Raw genomic sequence first — 17,330 nt, forward strand, 5'->3', positions numbered from 1 at the left:
AATGACTAATGATTTTGCATGATTTTAAATGTTTTCATAAATAATTTCAAAAGTTTGAGTGTATAGCATTGTTTTCAGCAATAGGGTGAATTCCGGGTGATTTAGTACACTTTTTGCCATTGAGATGACATGAAAAAGTGCCCTTATCAACCTGAATTCACCCTATATGATCTAAGGATTGCTGGTTTTAAGTAAGTAAAGAGAAATTATGAAAGTGTAATTTTGTATTAGGAACATTCTTGGGATTATCTGATTAATTTTCACAGCGAAAATTGTATTTTTAAAAACGAATGCCAGAGGCAACATAGGCTACTGTCATGTAATTCACAGGCTCTGCGAATCGATTCTATCGAATCTGTAAAAAAGAACCTGTTCAATCAAACGGCTCCGCGATTCGGACAGCACAGAAAGTACTGACGTGTTAATTGTCAGTGTGCACTGGCTCTGGCTCGTCAGCCAGTCCTCTTTATCGTGGAACTGTACCGCGGTCAGCTTCTGCTGCTGGACATGTCAAATATATATGACCGACAACAACATCGCAAAATTCTGCTCCGGTGGCAGCTCTCAACAGCCGACAAGGCGACGGTTTAAACAGAAAAGGAAAGAATCCGAAGGTCTGTATTCAGCTCCGTGCTGCAGACAAAAGACGGAGGATGCGCGATGTCGTGTTTGCGGAAATGTTCGTAAGCAAATATCACAGATGTGGCGCGCGACTGGGGGCGACTCTCTAGTGATGCTATGGTTTTCGATCCTTACTTCCGCGCTGGAAAAACTACGCTACGTCTAGCTGTGTTTTGGAACACATGGTTGCTGGTTTTTAGTTGTTCTAAACTGTTGAACATCTTAGACTAGTATCAAACCTGGCATCTTGTTTATGCTGGTTTAAAACTGTGGTATCTGCCATCTTGGACTATTATAAAACCAGCCACCAGCTGTTCATATAACATCTTCAGGTTGTTTAACTGGAACATGGTAGGTGGTTTCTATCTGATCTGTTTTGGTGATTGCAACAAACCAGCTCCTAGCTGGTCACAATTAAGGTTGGCATTTGGTCAAACAGCTTGTAATGACCATCATAGACCAGTTAAAATCAAGAGACCATCTTAAACTGGATGTTTTAAGCGGTGATAGAACTGTAGGAAAACTGCTAAATCAAGTTGTATATTTGAACATTGTAGCTGGTTTCTAGTTGGTCCAAGCTGACCAGCAACTTGTTTATGCTGGTTAAAATTGTGATATCTTGGACCACCCACAAACCAGCTACCAGCTTAAGATGGTGAAACTACTTTTTGACACATTGTAGATGGTTTTTAGTTGATCCAAGGTGGTCATTAGTTGGTGATCATCAACAATCCAGCTGCTGTCTGGTGATACTTCAGGTTGACTTTTGAAACAAGTTTTGGCTTGTAATGACCATCATAGACCAGTTAGAATCCAGAAACCATCTTAAACGGTTTATTTTTACTAACAGGGTTTCGTGTCTCGGGCGTAATATAATAAATCCCCTTTTGAATAACATCAATGGTTTATTTTCGAATGATGTTGGATTTAAAATACTAACCAGCTGAAGTGCCACATTCCCTATCATATCTTCTCATTTCATGCTGGTAGAAGGTTGTTGGTAATGAAGTTTATCTTTAATGTTCCTGCTTGGATTCTCAGATATTTAACTCAATGCATCTACTCTATATGACTTCTTGGTTTCAGTTCAATGCAACATCATTTTCCACTTTCTTCCAGGTTTTAGGGGAAGGTGTCTCCATATTCAATGACAAACCAAGACCAAAGATGAGGAAGAGTTTTGATAATGGCTTCATTGCTGAAGTTATTGTACGGCTGCTGCTTTTATGTGTTTTTCTGTAAGTACACTTTTGTATTACTAACCCCAACCCCTCACCTGAACTACTTGTGTGGGTTTGACGGATCTAACCGGTATCCTCTTTATTCATAACCTGTTATGCCAGGTTGTCTCGCTGCTCTCCTGAGCTGTGTGTCTCTGTTTGTTTGCTTTGTGGAGATGAGGATTGTTCTCTCACTGTAATTATGTTCTTGTAGCGTGACTGAGGGGATTCCTCCATTCAGCCGTGAGATCCAACCTGAGGAACTCTGGCTCTATAAGTTCCATCCCGTCAAAAAGGACCGTGTTCCTACCCGCCTTATGTTTGTAAGTGCTTACCACTCATATTCAGCCATGACACTGCAAATATGAAAATGCCATGCAGGTGATTTGATTAAAGGGATATCATTACCATTTTTATCTTATTTAAACAGTCCATCGCCCTCTTCGCTCCATTGGTGGTTATTTCTTTGTTTACCTTCTTGAAACAAGGTGGAAAGGAAGATATGAAAGAGGCATCTTTGGGTAAGGACTCAAGTGTGTGTTTTATAAATATTCACATATATAAATTAATTATATACAAGTAACCATGATTAAATACAGTTCACAATATAATCATTTTACATAATATTTTCTTTTTAATTATACTTCTAAACTGCCAAAGGATGCCAGAAAAACAAATAGATGCTGAGTTAATTACGTTAAATGTTTAGAACTCATTAAACATTAATCGCAGAAATTAAGTTTTCAGTTAATAATTAATTTCAGTGTGTGTTTACCTCTGTGTGTGTTTTGGTTTGCATAAATTTATGAAATATATGGACTCATCATTCAGTTATCCTCATTATCCCACTACACCGCTACTTTGCATGTGAATTTCGACACAAAATTTAGTTTGTATGAAACGAGAGTGAATCCGTAATACTGGATGGCATAATATCTGTACTCAAGATATTAATTTTTAAAAAAATATATTTTATAACCTCACCAAACGCAAAACTACCACGAAGAAAAAAAGTTCCTAACAAAAGTGTATAGTGCTGACTTCAGTGACCCGGATGAGCCTGTTGTTGTTATCGGGGGATAAAATACAGTTAGATGGCGTTATTGACCAATCAGAATCATGTATTCCACAGAGGAATACTATTTTACATATATATAATTTAAATTTACATATTTTATAGAATAGTCAAATGTATACCAGTAATGTTTGTTCGTTTATAGTGAAATCTGTAAAAGTATCAAATGATGATCTCATAATATTTTGTGTTATTGCCAGCTAATGTAAGTCTCTGTATGTCGTTTGTATGACACAGCTGTGACTCTGACCCTGGTGTTAAATGGAGTTTTCACTAATGCAGTCAAGCTAGCCGTGGGAAGGTGAGTGAGTGAGTGAGTGACCAATATTAGCACAATGTTAACTTTGCACCAAGCTGTGTTAATGTCCATCTCAATATCCCGCATCACTGCAGAACTGTACAATTTTCGAAATGTACTCATCTCAATCAATTTACATAACTTTGTTTTGTAAATAATTTCAGATTAACGTGGTGTTTATATATATATATTACATTTTAGATTAGATTAAGATCTCTCATTGACTTTCAGCAAAAATGAAGCATTTGTGGAAAGACTAGAAGAGGACTAGATACTCTCAGGCTTAATTCAACTTAATGTCTCCCTCCATACCAGGCCACGACCGGATTTCTTCTACCGCTGTTTCCCGGATGGCCAAATGAACCCAGAGCTTCACTGTAGCGGTGACCCGGATGTAGTAATGGAAGGCAGGAAGAGCTTTCCAAGTGGACACTCTTCCTGTAAGAGCAGCTGCTGTGTTTATGTAGTGGCATTTTTTTTTTTTCAAGTCAACCTGAAACACTGTCCATAACCCAGTATATTTCTGTTGATTACTTCAGAGGGGATTTTGGTACATTTCATAAAAAATACAATGAGCAATTTGTTTAATTTGGACTAAAGGGCATCCCTGAATCATGCACAAAGCCAGGAAGATGCATTAAAAAAAAGTCAGTCAATAGGGTCAATTTTGATTTCATGTTGACTTTAAACTTATTTTACACACCAAAAACACAAAAAAATCTATAGAAATGTAAATAAAATAAATTAATAATAAAATATTATAAATAAATATTTATTATATACCACTGTTCAAAAGTTTCTGGTCAGTAATTTTTTTTTTTTACGTTTTTGAAGTCTCTTACTCTCACCAAGGCTGCATAAATCTTACAATTTAAGAGTATGTTTAACATGTATGTGTGTTTGTGTGTCTGTAACAAAATATGTCTTTATATTCTCTGAACATTCAGCCACCAACTTTCTATGTTTTTTGTTGTTGTCGTAGTTGCGTTTGCTGGTCTGGGCTTCACTGCCCTGTACGTGGCTGGGAAGCTGCACTGTTTTAGCCCAGCAGGCCGAGGCAAAGCCTGGAGATTGTGTGCCTTCCTCACCCCCCTCCTTTTCGCCATCATGATCGCCCTCTCCAGAACATGTGACTACAAACATCACTGGCAAGGTGAGAATTACATGCCATCATCATCACTGCTCTAGTGACATGTTTCAAGGCAATGACACGGTCTCCCGTCCACTTCCAGATGTGTTGGTGGGATCTCTCCTCGGTTTGGCCTTCTCGTACTTGTGTTACCGACAGCATTACCCAGCTCTCAACGACTCGAACTGCCACAGACCCCTCCGAATGAAAGAGGCAGCGCCTCTTGCACAGGAACGCAAGCCGGCCAACGCAGGCTACCTCTTACCTTTGTAGGAACTCGAATTCTGTTACACCTTAACCTGACCAACAACCGTATACTGTGTGAAAGTTTACCAAGCCAGTTGCTGCGATTATGTAAATGTTCATGATGAACGTTTTGTGTATTGTAGAGCTGTCTTTTTGAAAATGTCTTTAACAATTTGTTACTTCTCAATCTCTTTGAAAATGTATATGTGAACTATCATGGTGAAAGAACTTTATGTATGTTGAAACAGCTTCTAGGTAAGTTTTACAATGTGGCAGACATATTTATAGAGATCTCCAGTAGAGACTGTATGCATATGGGAAATCCCCTGATATCTTTTGTCAATAAAGTTTGTGATGATTTCTAATGTATCAGCTGGAACTTGAGCAGATCATTCGACATTTCAACGTCTGTCAACACTGTAGAAGATTACTTTCTGTGAGGAGACCTTTGCTCTGGATTATCTGTGATCTGATACAGTGTGGAACATCACTCTGGGAATCTTCTGGAAGTGAGTCAGTAAAGTTTTTGTTTTATGTTCTGAGAATTATTAGATATGTTTGATAAACTATGACCTTTATTATGAGGTCCCACCATCTGTGGTCCATACTGAACCAAGCAAGAAGTAGAGGTCATTCTATTCAACCAGCAATCATAAAAATAATGTCAGATTTCCGACAATTTGGTAAAGCTATTTTTAACTAACTAATTTTGTATCAACAACATGTCACAATTTTGCATGCAACCATGTTACATAATTTTCTCAGTTATAAAAATGTAACATCCAAGAAAAAGCATCATTTGGAAACTAGCTACTACATGGAAGATGCATTTCAGCTATTTTAGTTTCTCAATTTTTATACAAAGTGTAGTAATGACATTTGTCAAACTCAAAATCTGTTTAACCCCGTTACACAGATCTATCAATGATCAAATATTTAATTTATTAGAAATTAAGTTTATTAGTAGCTACAAAACAACCTTTGGTCCCAACCAAGCTTCATTTATTCTTGTGTATGTTTTATTTAAATGTTTGTTTTTTAACTGTATACAGTCACATTTTTTTAACAGTCAAATTACAAACTTGAATAGAAAATAAAACCACTTCAAACTGTATGACTATATAACTAAATATAATACATACGTTTATATAAACTTTGAAGCTTCAAATTTTAGGTTTGTATTTTTGGTCACTATTTAATCAGTATTCTTATATTTGAGTTTTTAATTTATTTATTTTTTTACCATGATTCTAAACTTTATTAAACTAGTAATGAAACTTTGACGGTAGCCATTGACTTCCATAGGGGAAAAAATACTATGGAAGTCAATGGCTTCCATCAACTCCTTAAAATATTATTTTGTGTTCAACGGAAGAAATAAACTCGTTTAAATGTCTTGTCAAACAGTTTAAATATTTAAAAATAAAATAAAGTCCATTCTCCAATGTGGTCTTTCTAAAAATAAACTCTAAAAGGACATCTTATGCAATGCAAGAGACTGACTAAAGAATGCATCATTTATCCTGAGATCATAGTGAGATCATTATGCATGAGATTATGAACCCAATTTCAGATTCATTGACTCATAATAACCCATCTCACCATGATGAAATGTAGTTACTGTCGTTGATTTATTATTTCAAAATTCCTCCTATCAGTCGACCTTTAGACTCAAAGAATACGTATGGTTTCAGCTCCCGTTAGATGCATCGCTACTTCGGACTTGACCACTAGTGAATTACAGTGTGGGGTTTGCTCTCTCTGTCAGAAGTCAAATTTGTCCCAAGCGGGCATCCTTACGAGCAGCCGGTGAGTAGATTTCGATGCGATGCATTATTATGGTTTTCCCTCTTATTTGCCTTCATTTGTTGTTGTATCAGATGATAAACGTTCGTAATACTTACGACCAGTAAGTAGTCAGTCTTGACATCGTGTTTTAAATATTTCCAAACAGTATTAGGTGTCATTAAATCAATTGTCCTTGCATGTGATACAATGTGTATTTTCTATGCATTTTTTTCTTTCATATATCGAATCGTCATTTATGTGCTACCTTGAAACGGTCATATAAAATGCAGTTTGTTTATGTTTCATTGTCCTCGCTCATTTCAATGTCGTGCCCTATTTTTGCAGTACAACACAAACGCTGTCCTCTGTCCGCATGACAAAAACACTTTAGTTAGGTAATTTTGTATTGTCCATAACACATTGCCGGGTGAACCAACTGATAATTTAACTAGTCATTTGTTTTGCTCTGCCCTCGTCCAATATTACGTAAGCGCTGCCTGGGCACCATAGTGATGACGTAGCCTACCGCTCTCCTTGATGTTTGAGTAAAATGCAAAAGTCATTTAAAGCACAAAGCATTGAAATTGCCTAAAACATTTTGTGTTAATAACGAAATTAAGGAAGTTTTATACAAAATACTTCAGAGAATGTATCCTTCTAAGCATGTTTTGGAAAGAATTAAGTTTATTTTATCGCTACCTGTGGATGTTGTGGACTAGAAAAAGAAACTATAACTACATCTGTTGTTGTTGTTTTTTTCACTATTTACTCAAGATTATTTTAGAAAGATTTAGAAATATTTATTAATAGAAAACTGAAATCTATGATAGAAATGTGTGTATTTGGTGTGTTTTTCCTTACTCAGAATGATTTATAGTTATTTAATTTATTGGGAAAATACCATATAACGTTACATTAAAAGAAGTGGGCTCAATGCAAACCAAATTTTATCACATTTTAAAAATTGCTAAATTATATTCAAAACTTTTGGGACTTAATTTTTTTATTATTATTATTATTTTTTGTATAAAAATGTACATATTCTGTTTTTATTATTTGTTTATTCAGCTAATTTTAATGTGAATCATTAATAAATAAATAAATAAAGCTAATTTAATATAAAAAGTCATACTAAAAATATCTCAAGTCAAATTGTGCTTTCCAATTTTCTGTAATTTTTGCTTTTCATTTCTTATTGCAAATGGACAATATTTTATGTTATTTTACTCTGTTGTTATTATATTAACAACATTTTATGTTGCTATTCTTTTTTTAAACGATGTTAAAAAGTTATATATACTGTATATTGCAGAGCAATAAAACCCAAAATGTCTTGGTGGTGTAACTAGCTTATAAAGTCTTAAAACCCTGAAAAAAATAAAAACCCTGAAAAAAATATGATAATTCTTTAAAAACTCAGTGAAGCAATATAGAAAAAATAGTTTAATGTGTTTATTTATGTAAATCAACATTTATTCATTTAGTAGATGATTTTATCCATTGTGACCAATGGAATATATAAAGTATCCAATATATAAAGTGTATGTGTGCGTGTTCCTGTTTAACCTATATTGACAGGACCTAACGTGTGTGTGTGTGTGTGTGTGTGTGTGTGTGTGTGTGTGTGTGTGTGTGTGTGATTTAACCGGGATTTAACCTATATTGAAGAGCAAATGTCCCCACAAATATAGTAAAATTAGAAAGTTTTGCCAAAGTGATGTTTTTTGAAAATGTAAAAATGCACAAAGTTTCCTGTGATGGGTAGGTTTAGGGGATAGAATATACAGTTTGCACAGTATTAAAATCATTATGTCAATAGAGAGTCTATGTAAAGATATAAAAACAATTTTGAGTGTGTTTGTGTGTGTACACAAATGAGGTTGCAGAGACCATTAGTGTATTACTAAACAAAAACATGGCAACATTATATTTGCAGTCCGTTGGTCTTGGTGTGGCGTCTCTGCTCTTCTCAGCATGAGTATTTCTGAGCTGTATGAACCCGTCCAGTACCACTGGTTCTACAACAAGCAGGTGGACTCCAAGGACACCTGGCAACCCTTCAGCAGAGAAGACTCACGGCGACTGGAGGATGCTCACAGTCGAGGTCTCCCATTGTCTCCTTCTGGATACTTTAAATCCTATTTGTTGCAACTGCTGAAAGAATAGTCAGTTTATTAGCAGAACGATAACCACGAGATCTGGTTTGTTTGCAGTGGGGAAAAGTGAAAAGGATGAAGTGGTTGTGGCTACAGATGGAAGACGATATGACGTCAAGCTATGTGAAAGAAAGCGTTACTCCGTGTATTGGGAACAGAAGCCCACCGAGGTCAGACGATGCTCCTGGTTCCACAAAGGCAGCAAAGAAGTGACCTACACTCCCTATAGCGAGGAACTCGGTGATTTCCTAGAGGTGAGACGCACAGATTTTCTAGAATAAGTTAAATTTGTATAGTTTTTAATACTTTTTCTATATTCCAAAACAGGACGCCTATATGATTGCAGTTACGCTGGATGAATGGAAGACGAATTTGGAGCTCCCTACAGGGGAAACTGTGATCCTTCACAATCCAAAGGTAGTATTTAAATGTAAAGCTCATGGAAAATGGACACTTTTCTGTTCACAAGTTACATTTAGTCTCTCTCACTGCTTTACCTCAGCTTATGACACAGTATCCCAGTGGTTGCAAGGACTTTCCCCCTTCCCCATCTGAACGAACTCAACCCATAACTATAAAGAGAGGAGTTGAGAATATTCCACTGGAGATACCAGAGGGTAAGTGCAGCTCCCTAAAACTCTGTTCAAAATATTAGGGTGTTATAGTTACTAGTTACATGTTTCTGATACAAATACACTTCCAAATGGTATAAAATACCTAATTTTGGCCAAATTCTAAAGCAGAAATACTTATAGCCTTAATGTAGACAGTCCCAGAATGCATTGTGAGAGGCTCATCCAAGATGGCTATTATGTAGAGAAATGTAGACAACATATACTAGATAAAGATAAATAAAACACTTCAGTAACTGGAAATTGACCATATTGCCCAATATTTCTGTGCTGTGTTTTGTTTTTTAACTTTTAAAGTCACATTGTAAAAAGAAATTTGTGGAGCCTTCATAAGGCCTTAGTTATGTATTTTTATGCGCATTAAAGTATGACACTGTTAGCATAAGAACATGATAACATCAAACTCTATTGGACTATTCCACCTAATATTTCTGTAAACTGTGTAGTTGTATGTGTGTTAAAACGTTGCGTGTTGTCATCTCAAATTATAGTTATGATGACATGGAGTGAACGCATCAAACTCATTTAATTTAAGTCTCTCCTATTCACTTTAATAAGGATGCTGCCTTAGATTTTTAAACAGTAAAGCTCAAGCCTGGCTTAGGGTTAGTGGTTTGGAATGTTTGTTAGCTAACAATATCAGTCTTTTGATATATTTTCTTGCTGTGTTTCTGTAGGAGAACCAGAGATAGTAGACCACCTGGTGTTCATGGTTCATGGTATCGGTCCGGCCTGTGACATACGTCTCCGTGGCATTGTTCAGTGTGGTGAGCTTCTTTATCATCTAAAACTAAAAATGAACATTCTTCCCAATATGTTGGATTGTTTAGCAATCGAGCAGTTCACAAGCCATGTTTTACACATTATTCCATATTATTGTACAATTTTTTTTTAAGCATACTGACAAATTTCTTTTCCCCATTCCCTGCTGCAGTTAATGAATTTCGAAACGCCTCCAACGGCCTCTTAAACAGCCACTTCAGGCAGAGTGATGACTTGTGCATCATTGGAAGGGTTGAGTATCTTCCGGTCAACTGGCACAAAGTCTTACATGGAGAAACTACAGGAGTTGACAAGTAAGACGTTTGACTCCCTCTCTCTCTTTGTGTGTATATGTGTTGACCCACAAGCATTTTTTACTGTTTTATTTCTATTTTAAACAGAGATATTGAGAGAATCACACTGCCTAGCATTAGCCGTCTCCGTCAGTTCAGCAACGACACCGTGCTGGACCTTTTCTTCTACAATAGTGCCACATACTGCCAGACGATAGTGGATACAGTGGCCTCTGAGATCAACCGTCTCCACAGCCTCTTTCTTCAGAGGAATCCACACTTTACAGGACACGTTTCCTTGGTTGGACACAGCCTCGGTACATAACTGTGCATTTCAGAACAGAATTGCTGTTTTGGTTTGGTGACATAATAACCAATACTTACGGACAGTGCAACATTTCTTGTTGAAAGTTTTTCCAATATTGTGTCTTGTTTTATACAGGCTCATTGATCCTGTTTGATCTCCTGACCAATCAGAAGACAAGTGCAGATGCCACAGCTCATGAGGTTCGCACCAGTGTCGCACCAGATTTATTTTGCTAATTTAAATATAATGTAAATATTACATAAAAAAAATGAAATGTTCCCTTGCCAACTCACTTAAATAAAATACTGAATTACTTTAATGTAATTATTATTTAATTAATTATGTAATTAGTGTAGAAGTACTCAAATTATTAAACTTAAAACTGATTTAAAGATAAATTAAAGCTATTTTGAAATATAAAAAAGTAATTGATGCTAATAATAGTATAAAATAATGTTAAAATAACACTGGTTTGTCATAATATTAGTTCTGTTAAAACGATTAACGATTTTCCCTGCAGTCTTTGAACAAACAGTCAGCATGTGGTTTACGCCAACTCAGTTGTCACAATGCTGATAAACAATATTTCTCCTTTGGTTTATAACCACCAACTTGGATAGGAGAAGCACATCCACTGCTAACAAAGATCTATCTGCAGATTAGAGCAGATTATTCTATTGCTTTTATAGATTTCAAAGAATATAAGTGTGATCAATTCAAATCAATGTTTTTGTGGTCTGCACAGCTCCAGGAGGACACTCACGTTGACACGGGCTGCAGTTCCTTTGAGAGTCTGGAGGAGGCGCTGAAGAGCCATGGCTTGGAAGAGCACCTCAATGTTCTGCAGAGAGAACAAGTGGATATGGAGTCTTTGGTCAGTTTTCTCTCCTGAAACACAAACCACACATCTTAAAACACCACATTCCAATTCGTCATTTCACCTTCCTTATTCCAATTAAACCATTTCAGGCGCTCTGCTCAGAGAAGGACCTACAAGATATCGGATTACCCCTTGGTCCTCGCAAGAAACTGATGGACTGTGTCAAGAAATGGAAGGTAATTCCTGAAATTCCTTCTAGCCTCAATGGTTCTTGGCAGAAGTGGAAAAGTTTGCAATGTAGCTTAATTGTGTGAAGCTTCCTCTCCACACCCAGCAATAGAAGGGAAGGCCGATAAGAGTCCATTGTTTTAGATCGAAATGTTTGCTTTATTACCTTTTTACTAACTACTTCTTGAATATCCAACAGAACTCCAGAATCGGAAGTGGTAACGCACCCCAAAATGAGACACTCTCCACAAGTCTAGGGATGAGAAAAGCTCATGAACATCAAACCCCCACCACTAGTGCATTTGATTATCAGCATTTTAATGTTGGCATTGGACAAGTAAGTATTTGTATGTTTTAAGTATAAAAAATAGCTGGCTTTTATTTGAATGTATTAAAAATATATATTACTTTATTCCTGTGATCATCATCACTCCAGTCTTCAGTGTCACATAATCTTTCAGAAACCAGTCTAATATGCTGTATATAATATACAACTTTTTATTTACAATTTTTTTCTGTATGTACCTCCAAGTTAAGACTAGTTTAGTCTCTTGAATCTCCGTTAATATGAATAGAAACATCTTAAGAATTCAAATGATTTCAGTGTTAAAGATACAGTTGCCAAATAACTTGTTCTTTATTCTGCAGGTATCCATTGACTATCCTCAGTTAGCCTTTCATCCTCAGGCTTTCTTTGCTGTCGGTTCACCCATAGGAATGTTTTTGACTGTTCGAGGTCTGAAGAGGATTGATCCTAACTACAGCTTTCCTACCTGCAAAAGTTTCTATAACATCTTCCATCCAGTAAGACACGCTGACTGAGAACCTTATATCTTCCTTAGAGCCATGTTCTTAAACCTTGAATGTAATCTATGCAGTTTGACCCTGTGGCGTATCGGATCGAGCCCATGCTTGTGTCTCAGGATGTGGACTTGCCACCAATGTTGATACCCCATCATAAAGGCAGAAAGAGGATGCACCTCGGTATTACATCACTTTATGGAACGAAATCCATAGTTTGTATATTCAAAAATGTCTCTGAGGCTAACGAAATGTCTTTGATGCCTACAGAACTCAAAGAAGGGTTGACTCGAGTCAGTTCTGATTTACTGGGTTCCTTACGAATGGTTTGGCAGAGCATTTCTCAGGTCCCATCGCCAGCGCTCGCAGAGGGTGGACTCAGTTCTGTGACCCCTACTGATGAAGCAGAAGAAGGTATCGAATTGCACTTTTACTATTCAGATATTTATAAAAATCCACTTCACATTTGAATGTCCCATCTCACGTTTGAATATTTGTGGTGCAGTGTCACCAATGGAGCACGAACAGAGAAACTTCAAGGTGGGAATGTTGAATCGTGGGCGACGTATTGACTTTGTCCTTCAGGAGACACCAATTGAAAGTTTCAATGAGTACCTGTTTGCTATACAGAGCCATCTGTGCTACTGGTAAGAGGAAATCTTTCATGATACCCATATATGCATCATTCCCCGAAATAAATAATTCTCCCTGTTTTGTTTGCAGGGAGTCAGAAGATACTGCTCTGTTGGTTCTGAAAGAGATTTATGGAAATAATCCTGTTGGATGTGCTCCTTTATAAATGCTATTTTGTATTAGTACTGACAAGCTTTAATGCCAGTCCAGTCCACAGTGAGTCGTTTCTCTCCACACCTTAACCATCCAATTCATTACCTTAAAAAAATATGGTTACTCTTTATTTTAAGGTGTCATTGTTACACTGTAATTATTGAGTAATATTAAGCAACTACATGTACTTACTATAGGGTTAGGGTAGGATTTGGTTGAGGGTTAGTTGCGCATAATTTACTGTTATTACTATCATGTAACATATGTAACAAGGACACTGTAAAATAAAGTGTTACCAAAAATAATAAGTCCCAGTTGAACTGTTGCCAGGTATTAGGATATTTTTGCAGTATTCTCAAGGCAGGCTTTGAGGCATTTGATCAACAATACCCTTTTGTGCACTAATGTGCTTTGTAAAAGGAACTTGTATCTAATGTATACTTATGTAGCTTGGGTCAGTGTTTTCTACTTGTTGATTTAATATTGTGTGTTCATAATGTTATATTATTATTATTATTAAATTCCTTACCCAAAATGTTTTTTTTTGTGATGCCTATCTGTTTCCCAGATTCGATGTAGTTGTTGTAATACATTCTTCACATACCAGCACTGTGTCTTTAAGGCAGAATTCAGATCATAACCACCGGGAAGTTCGTTCATTTCCCATTTATCCGTCTGGAATAGTGCGCCACACATTACAAAACATCCTCTTTCCATACAGAGTCATGAACTGCCCTCCCATCCTCCGCCAAGAGGTCCACACACACACAGCCAATGAACACAACAGCTTTACTACCGTCGGGATTTACGAGTCTCTTTAAATGTAAGTTAGGAGTTCCGCTACTTGAGAGAGATTTTTTCAAACTATATATAAAGACTTGAAAAACGAAGTTTGGATGAAGCTGCTGTGAAAAAAAACATCATTAAAGGTGAGGAAACGCCACAAGAATGTTTCAGAAATGTGTCATTTTTTTTCTTATCTGAAGCGGACTTCAACTCCTGCATGACATGAACGCGCGCTCGAGTTTACGCACGCTGCTCACGGAAGAATTTGCTCTCAGTCGAGCGAACTCTCTCAAGATTTCATGGCAGTCCATTAAATCAAATTGAAGAGGTTTAAGGAGAATCGCTTTTTTGAGGAGAACCTTATCATGAATCAGTTGAACCTCTGTCAAGAATGTCTGATCGTAAGCCAGAGATAGTCAGTGCATGACATTTGGAGCGTATCACGTTATTTTTTTAAATTAGTTAATTAAAACCAACTGTTTTAATCGATTCGCGTGATATGAATCATACTTCCAATAACTGATGAATAATGAAATCACGGATTTTACGCTTTGGTTTAGCAGGCCAGAGTATCCAAACTCGGTCCTGGAGGCAAGCTAAAGTGATAGGCTACTTTTTATTATTATTATTTGGAAAAAAATAAAATAATAATAATGATATATATATATATATATATATATATATATATATATATATATATATATATATATATATATATAGCATAACATAGCCTATACACAATCTATTAAACATCAATGGAATGTTTAAATAAGTTTTTTTTTTTTTTTTTTTTTTTTTTTTTTTTTGATAAGGAGATTCAGGTGGGTTTTCACCCGCTCAGTCACTTCGTTTTGTCTCTAACTATAATTAATACATTCAAAGTTAATTTATTCAAATGCTATTGCTTCTTATACAGTAGGCTTAGACACTTTGTTCTAAAGATTGTATATCAAAATGCTTCATAGACTTGAATTGGTTAAGAAAACAAATATGTTCACTATAGATGTCTTTTAGGCTAAACTTTTTAGGCTAAAGTCTTTTTTTTTTTTCTTGGCCATGTTGTCTCTCAAAAAGGTGCTGTTGTTTTCACCAGTATATTTTCCCCTAGTTAAATGGCCCCCACCTAGTTAATGCGACTTACACACATCAGTGCACACATTTTGTAATCCTTGACGTCCTGCGTTCCTTTCATAATCACATGGTTGACCAATTCATGGAAACTTAAATACCTGTCCTGCATGATGATCAAAGTTGAAAACTTTATTTGAGCTGTGCCGAAGGAAATGGAGAGCTGAATTGTCTCATTACCAAGTCAGTCACATGTGTTAACCACATGAGAAAACTGACCTCTATAAGTCAGTACTGTAAGTGTGTTCACTCTAACAAAGAAAGACACACAACAAGTCTCCAAACTGCCCACGTTTGGAAAACTTTAATCAGAGACCCTCACTGTTGACTCACTGTTGGCAGATGTTTTTTCAAATGCAGAGGCACTGAATAAAGATGTGAAAATCGGTATTTTACAAAAATATTAAATGATAAATGCCTGGCTTGGTTGTCAGAAACAACTAAGTGACCAGCTGTCTCAAAAGACCTTTGCATGTAGATTGCATCATCTTTGGCTTGGTTTTCTCTTTCTTTCTGGTATTTCCAAGTTTCTTGAGGCTGAGGTCACACCTAAAAACTCTCATTGCTTGGAAATGTGGAGTCTTGTGCCCATCAGTTGAGTTAAAATGCTGGAGGGGGAAACTTCTAGTCTTCTGAATCAGTATCTGTCATGTTCAGATACTTGCACCCCTACAATGTGGAGTGGACTATGTAATTGTCCCTTGTGGAAGAAGGATGTGGAAATATGTTGAGTAAACAATGGGAAGTTTCACAGACTGAGATCACTCATGGTGCTGTGCCTCTGAAGAGAAAGATGATAGAATTCACAGAGACCCGACTGAAAGAATTTCTCATGTTCCGCACGCTCTAGTTCTAGTTCTGCTTGTTGCATGGCAACTATGTAAATACATGTAAGCACATGCTAGCTGTCTCATTTGGCCACATACGTCATCAAGGATGTCTCATTTTAAAAAAAAGAAACCATTATAAATTTGACTTATTCCTACTGAAGCATAAACAATTGCTGCCGACAAATGCGACCCCTGCAGCTTTAAAATGAGACACAGCAGCTGTCTTACATTTGAATTTTCTTCAGCATGTTGTTTGGTTATTCTTTTCTGAAGAACTTTAAAAATGTTTGTCTTTGGGGTCATCTGAGTGAAGCAGAAATTGTCGTACCAAGTATGCTTTATGTTGAAGAATTCTCTATAATGAGGTTTTCTGGCATCATTCTTTGTCTATTTGCTCTCCCCCACCACAAGAGGGCAGTCTTTACCTACCAGATTGTGTCATTATAACACAGTCGCATCAGAAGTCATATAACTGACGTCTTGGGACCTGCTGGGACGTCTTTTGACCATACGTCAATATCCGCCTTTTTAGGGCCACCTTAAACGTCGGTAGATGACGATCCCGGGCCCTCATAGAACTGACGCTTTTACCTTTAACGTGAGTTAGGTGATGGGGTAGGTTTAGGGGTAGGTTTAGGTCTGGGGTAGAGTTAGGACCCGATAACCATCTACCGACATTTAAGGGGGCCCTAAAAAGGCGAATATTGACGTATGGTCAAAAGACGTCCCAAGACGTCAGTTATATGACGTCTTGGGATGAGACTGTGTTATTACCACTTTACTAAAGCTTTTGGTAATACATGCACATCCTAATTCAGAGGTTCGGTTTGAGGTTTCAAAGTCATGACATGAGTGAAAACCCATTTGTTTACGTCAACAATGTCCAAATTTGATAAAAAAAAAAATTATTTTTTTATTTTTAGAATTTTAATTATTTTAAAGGCACCATGAAATCAAAATCAACATTTTTTTTTAATGCAGTATTACAGTGTTTAGTAGGCTGTTTATAAGGCTTTAAATTATTTATTAACCACTTAACTGTCACCGTCCCACAGGTGGGACGTTTGCCACTATATTTTTAAAACAATAATATCTTAGTAAATACCTTAAATAATATTGACAAACTATATATCATTTGAAAGCTTACAATCTCTAGTTTCCATATTTGGTGACTGATTTTCAAAATATATTACAGAGGAGCCATAATTTATCAATATAAAACAAGAATATTTTCATACTCATAAGGCGTGTTCAGACCTTTATTTTAAAATAGCAGTAAACATGAAAAATCATGAAAAAATGGTAGATACCTCAGTTTGTTTTCATGCCAAAAGTTCAAAAGATAGAATCCATTCAATTATTTTGGAAAAAAAAGGTCTGAAAAGTTTGAAATATCAGAGAAAAAAATAATAAATTCACCATTT

The 17,330-nt window shown here is 36.3% G+C and overlaps 3 protein-coding genes across 11 annotated transcripts in view; all 3 read left to right on the forward strand.

Annotated features, from left to right (window-relative positions):
- The first annotated feature begins 406 nt into the window (after nucleotides 1-406).
- On the forward strand, nucleotides 407-4,958 carry plpp5 (phospholipid phosphatase 5). 5 transcript variants are annotated; one of them, XM_089126374.1, is made up of 8 exons: nucleotides 407-679; nucleotides 1,741-1,859; nucleotides 2,056-2,164; nucleotides 2,272-2,362; nucleotides 3,154-3,217; nucleotides 3,530-3,654; nucleotides 4,197-4,367; nucleotides 4,447-4,958. In XM_089126374.1, exons 1-8 carry the CDS (start codon nucleotides 521-523, stop codon nucleotides 4,614-4,616), a joined length of 1,008 nt encoding a protein of 335 aa, XP_088982500.1. In that variant the 5' UTR covers nucleotides 407-520; the 3' UTR covers nucleotides 4,617-4,958. The 5 variants fall into 5 exon arrangements, with proteins under 5 accessions (XP_088982500.1, XP_039532637.1, XP_039532636.1 ...); XM_039676703.2 differs by having other exon boundaries at nucleotides 452-614; XM_039676702.2 differs by lacking the exon at nucleotides 407-679 and adding an exon at nucleotides 724-972.
- Nucleotides 4,959-6,255: 1,297 nt separating this feature from the next.
- On the forward strand, nucleotides 6,256-14,091 carry ddhd2 (DDHD domain containing 2). 2 transcript variants are annotated; one of them, XM_039676700.2, is made up of 17 exons: nucleotides 6,256-6,398; nucleotides 8,314-8,481; nucleotides 8,591-8,787; nucleotides 8,861-8,950; nucleotides 9,036-9,150; nucleotides 9,843-9,932; nucleotides 10,100-10,241; nucleotides 10,329-10,537; nucleotides 10,663-10,727; nucleotides 11,273-11,401; nucleotides 11,497-11,583; nucleotides 11,775-11,912; nucleotides 12,224-12,379; nucleotides 12,454-12,559; nucleotides 12,647-12,790; nucleotides 12,882-13,023; nucleotides 13,100-14,091. In XM_039676700.2, exons 2-17 carry the CDS (start codon nucleotides 8,352-8,354, stop codon nucleotides 13,173-13,175), a joined length of 2,016 nt encoding a protein of 671 aa, XP_039532634.2. In that variant the 5' UTR covers nucleotides 6,256-6,398; nucleotides 8,314-8,351; the 3' UTR covers nucleotides 13,176-14,091. The 2 variants fall into 2 exon arrangements, with proteins under 2 accessions (XP_039532634.2, XP_039532635.2); XM_039676701.2 differs by lacking the exon at nucleotides 6,256-6,398 and adding an exon at nucleotides 6,405-6,498.
- Nucleotides 13,849-17,330, forward strand: part of tacc1 (transforming, acidic coiled-coil containing protein 1) — a 30,710-nt gene continuing 27,228 nt past the window's right edge. For 2 of the 4 annotated variants that reach the window (XM_089126485.1, XM_039676706.2), the window contains exon 1: nucleotides 13,933-14,091. The gene's annotated coding sequence lies outside the window, so the exon portion shown is untranslated. Of the gene's footprint in view, nucleotides 14,092-17,330 lie in introns of all 4 variants that reach the window. The other 2 variants (XM_089126486.1, XM_039676704.2) reach the window with 2 other exon arrangements.

Source organism: Pimephales promelas, chromosome 23 (genome assembly GCF_988280905.1).
Source record: "Pimephales promelas chromosome 23, fPimPro1.hap1.1, whole genome shotgun sequence".
NCBI lineage: Eukaryota > Metazoa > Chordata > Actinopteri > Cypriniformes > Leuciscidae > Pimephales > Pimephales promelas.

What these genes read in the sequence shown, in the direction of transcription:
- plpp5 (XM_089126374.1), top strand. Translation starts at nt 521, where the DNA reads ATGACCGACAACAACATCGCAAAATTCTGCTCCGGTGGCAGCTCTCAA. An exon ending in TATGAAAGAGGCATCTTTGG is followed by an intron (nt 2,363 to 3,153) that starts GTAAGGACTCAA and finishes TGTATGACACAG; the next exon opens with CTGTGACTCTGACCCTGGTG. An exon ending in TCCAAGTGGACACTCTTCCT is followed by an intron (nt 3,655 to 4,196) that starts GTAAGAGCAGCT and finishes TTGTTGTCGTAG; the next exon opens with TTGCGTTTGCTGGTCTGGGC.
- ddhd2 (XM_039676700.2), top strand. Translation starts at nt 8,352, where the DNA reads ATGAGTATTTCTGAGCTGTATGAACCCGTCCAGTACCACTGGTTCTAC. An exon ending in GGAGGATGCTCACAGTCGAG is followed by an intron (nt 8,482 to 8,590) that starts GTCTCCCATTGT and finishes GTTTGTTTGCAG; the next exon opens with TGGGGAAAAGTGAAAAGGAT. An exon ending in CCGTGGCATTGTTCAGTGTG is followed by an intron (nt 9,933 to 10,099) that starts GTGAGCTTCTTT and finishes TCCCTGCTGCAG; the next exon opens with TTAATGAATTTCGAAACGCC.